This window comes from Psammomys obesus, unplaced genomic scaffold, assembly GCF_907164565.1.
Source record: "Psammomys obesus unplaced genomic scaffold, mPsaObe1.curated_primary_1811, whole genome shotgun sequence".
NCBI classification, from domain to species: Eukaryota; Metazoa; Chordata; class Mammalia; order Rodentia; family Muridae; genus Psammomys; species Psammomys obesus.
Genome location: NW_026596040.1, coordinates 4,413,174 through 4,415,612, shown reverse-complemented (window position 1 = coordinate 4,415,612; position 2,439 = coordinate 4,413,174). Strand labels below are relative to the sequence as shown.

General features: G+C 61.4%; 1 protein-coding gene across 1 annotated transcript; it reads right to left on the bottom strand.

Annotated features, from left to right (window-relative positions):
- Positions 1–390: 390 nt before the first annotated feature.
- Pou4f3 (POU class 4 homeobox 3) lies at positions 391–1,749 on the bottom strand. The gene is made up of 2 exons (XM_055622657.1): positions 1,630–1,749; positions 391–1,287 (listed from the first exon to the last, which is right to left on the bottom strand). The coding sequence occupies exons 1-2, from the start codon at positions 1,747–1,749 to the stop codon at positions 391–393; spliced, it is 1,017 nt and encodes a 338-aa protein (XP_055478632.1).
- Positions 1,750–2,439: the final 690 nt, after the last annotated feature.

Here is a 2,439-nt window from a genome sequence, read left to right as displayed (position 1 = left end):
TTCACCTTGGAGTGGGAAGGCCAGGTCAATTCACTAGCCCCTCTGCGTTGGGGCTGCAGGCCTGAGGTCCTGCGGTCTCACGAGCAAGGCCGAGTTTCAGCACCTCGGACAGCACAAAGTCCCACCAGGCTTTCCCTTGGAAAAAAAAAATTTTTTTTTTCCTTAGCGCCAGAACTTTTTTTTTTTGGGGGGGGGGGGGTAGAGGGAAAGGGGAAGAAGAGATGTCCAGGAAGCAATTAAGTGGGGCAAAGGGGGAAAGTCTGTGACTCGAGGGAAGAGAGCCTGACCTGCCAGGAAAAACCCTAGAGTGTCCCGTAACGTCCCCTCCCGTCGGAAGGGGGCGATGCCAGTAGGCTCTCCCGGGTCCTCCGGGTGCCGCACCCGCCGCAGTCAGTGAACAGCCGAGTACTTCATTCGTTTCTGTTTCTGTCTCTGGTTGCAGAACCAGACCCTCACCACATTCTTTTTAAGGTCCAGTTTCTCAGCGATGGCCGCGATCTTCTCGGACGAAGGACGAGGCTGGATGGCGAAGTAGGCCTCGAGCGAGCGCTTCTCCGGGGCGGCGATGGACGTGCGCTTGCGCTTGCGCTCGCTGCCGTTGAAGAGCTCCGGCTTGCTGTTCTTCTCACGGTAGGCGGCCTCCGCCTCCTCCAGCCAGGCCTGGAGGACCGGCTTGAGCGCGATCATGTTGTTGTGAGACAGGGTGAGAGACTCGAACCTGCAGATGGTGCTCTGGCTGAGAGAGCCCACGCCGGGGATCTTGAGATTGGCCAGAGCTGCGCCCACGTCCGCCTGGGTCACCCCCAACTTGATGCGCCTCTGCTTGAAGCGCTCGGCGAAGGCTTCCAGCTCTCGAGGGTCTGACTCCACGTCGCTGAGACACGCGGGCATGGCACTGTGGGGCGCTACGGCGTGCGGGTGACTCATGCCCATGGCCTGGTGCAAGTGGCCCATGGCGCCCAGATGGTGCGGGTGGATCTGCCCGGGCATCACCGAGTGCTCCGGGGCTCCCAGGCCGCTGACGCTCAACGTGGGCGAGATGTGCTCCAGCAGGTCGCCCTCGAGGCCCTGGTGCACCGCGTGGTGAGGGTGCGAGGTGAGCGCGGCCGGGTGGGAGATGGGCACCGTGGGCGAGGTGGACGTGCAGGGCACGCTGCTCATGGTATGGTAGGTGGCGTCGGGCTTGAACGGATGGTTCTTGCCGTGGGAGACGATATCCACCGCCGCCAGAGCTTCCGCGCGCGCCAGCAGGCTCTCATCAAAGCTTCCAAATATATTACCCTGCAGCTGCAAGCAAGAAGGCGCGCGGCACGGTCAGTGGGGAATACTGTCAGCTCAGGATTAAAACACATTTTCAAGCAACCGAGATGCCTCTCCTCAAAGCCCAGGTCATAAAAATTAATACGGAGGCAGCCTCTCTGTTGGAACAGACGTGCGGATCAGAGACATGAATGAGAGAGAGAGGGAGAGAGAGAGAGATTGGAGAGAGAGAGCGCCGCGAGAGAGCGCGGGGGAGACAAGGCGAGGGGTTCAGACAGCGGCGATTGTTCTGGGCGACATGAAAAAAACATGAAGCGAGTGCCTGTCAAAAAATGTGCCTCGGAGCGGTAATTATGCTCCACTACGTACCTGCGGGGCTGGGAGACAAACTCGGCGCATGGCCTCAGAGCCGGAGTGCAGACTGGAGAATTTGGGTTCTTGCAGGACGGGGTGCATGCCGAAAGGCTGCTTGGCGTTCATGGCCATCATCGTCGGGAGTCTGGCAGGGAGGCAGCGGGGGACATGGAATCAGGCTCGTCTGGCCGGCTCTCCGCGCTCCGAGTGAGCGCTGCTCAGCGCCAGCGCTCCCCTCGCCCTCTCGCCCGCTGCCTCCCCTCTCCCCCACCTGCTCCTTCACTCATCTTACAAGCAGCCTGCCAGGAAGGGCCCGAGCACGCGCAGGCGTGCACGCGCCCGGGGCTCGCAGGGGCGGCCCGGGAGGCGAGGCGGGACCGCAGGGCTCGGCGCGCCACTCTGAGCCTACTGCGGCTGCCCCCTCCGCTGCGTTTATACCCGGGTCTGGCCGGGCCTCTTCCTGTCCGCCCCGCCCCGCCTGGCTCCAGCCTGCCAGACTTCACGGACTCTTTCTTCTTCCTCCTGGACCTCTTTGCACAAAGTCCTAAACCTCTGTCCTGTCCCAGCTCAAACTGCCTGAATGGAAAGGCAGACTCAGGCTCCCAATGCGCGCGCGCACACACACACACACACACACACACAATCTGTGTGTGTGTGTGTGTGTGTGTGTGTGTGTGTGTGTGTGTCTTTCTCTGTGTGTCTCCCTCTCCAAACTGGCCATTTCCAAGGTGCCCTGGGCCCGAAGCTCAAAGTCCTGCACCCTGGCTCAAAGCGAAGTGGCGCCTCCAAGCTCAAGGACCAGCCTGGGCAAGGACCAGAGGTTCC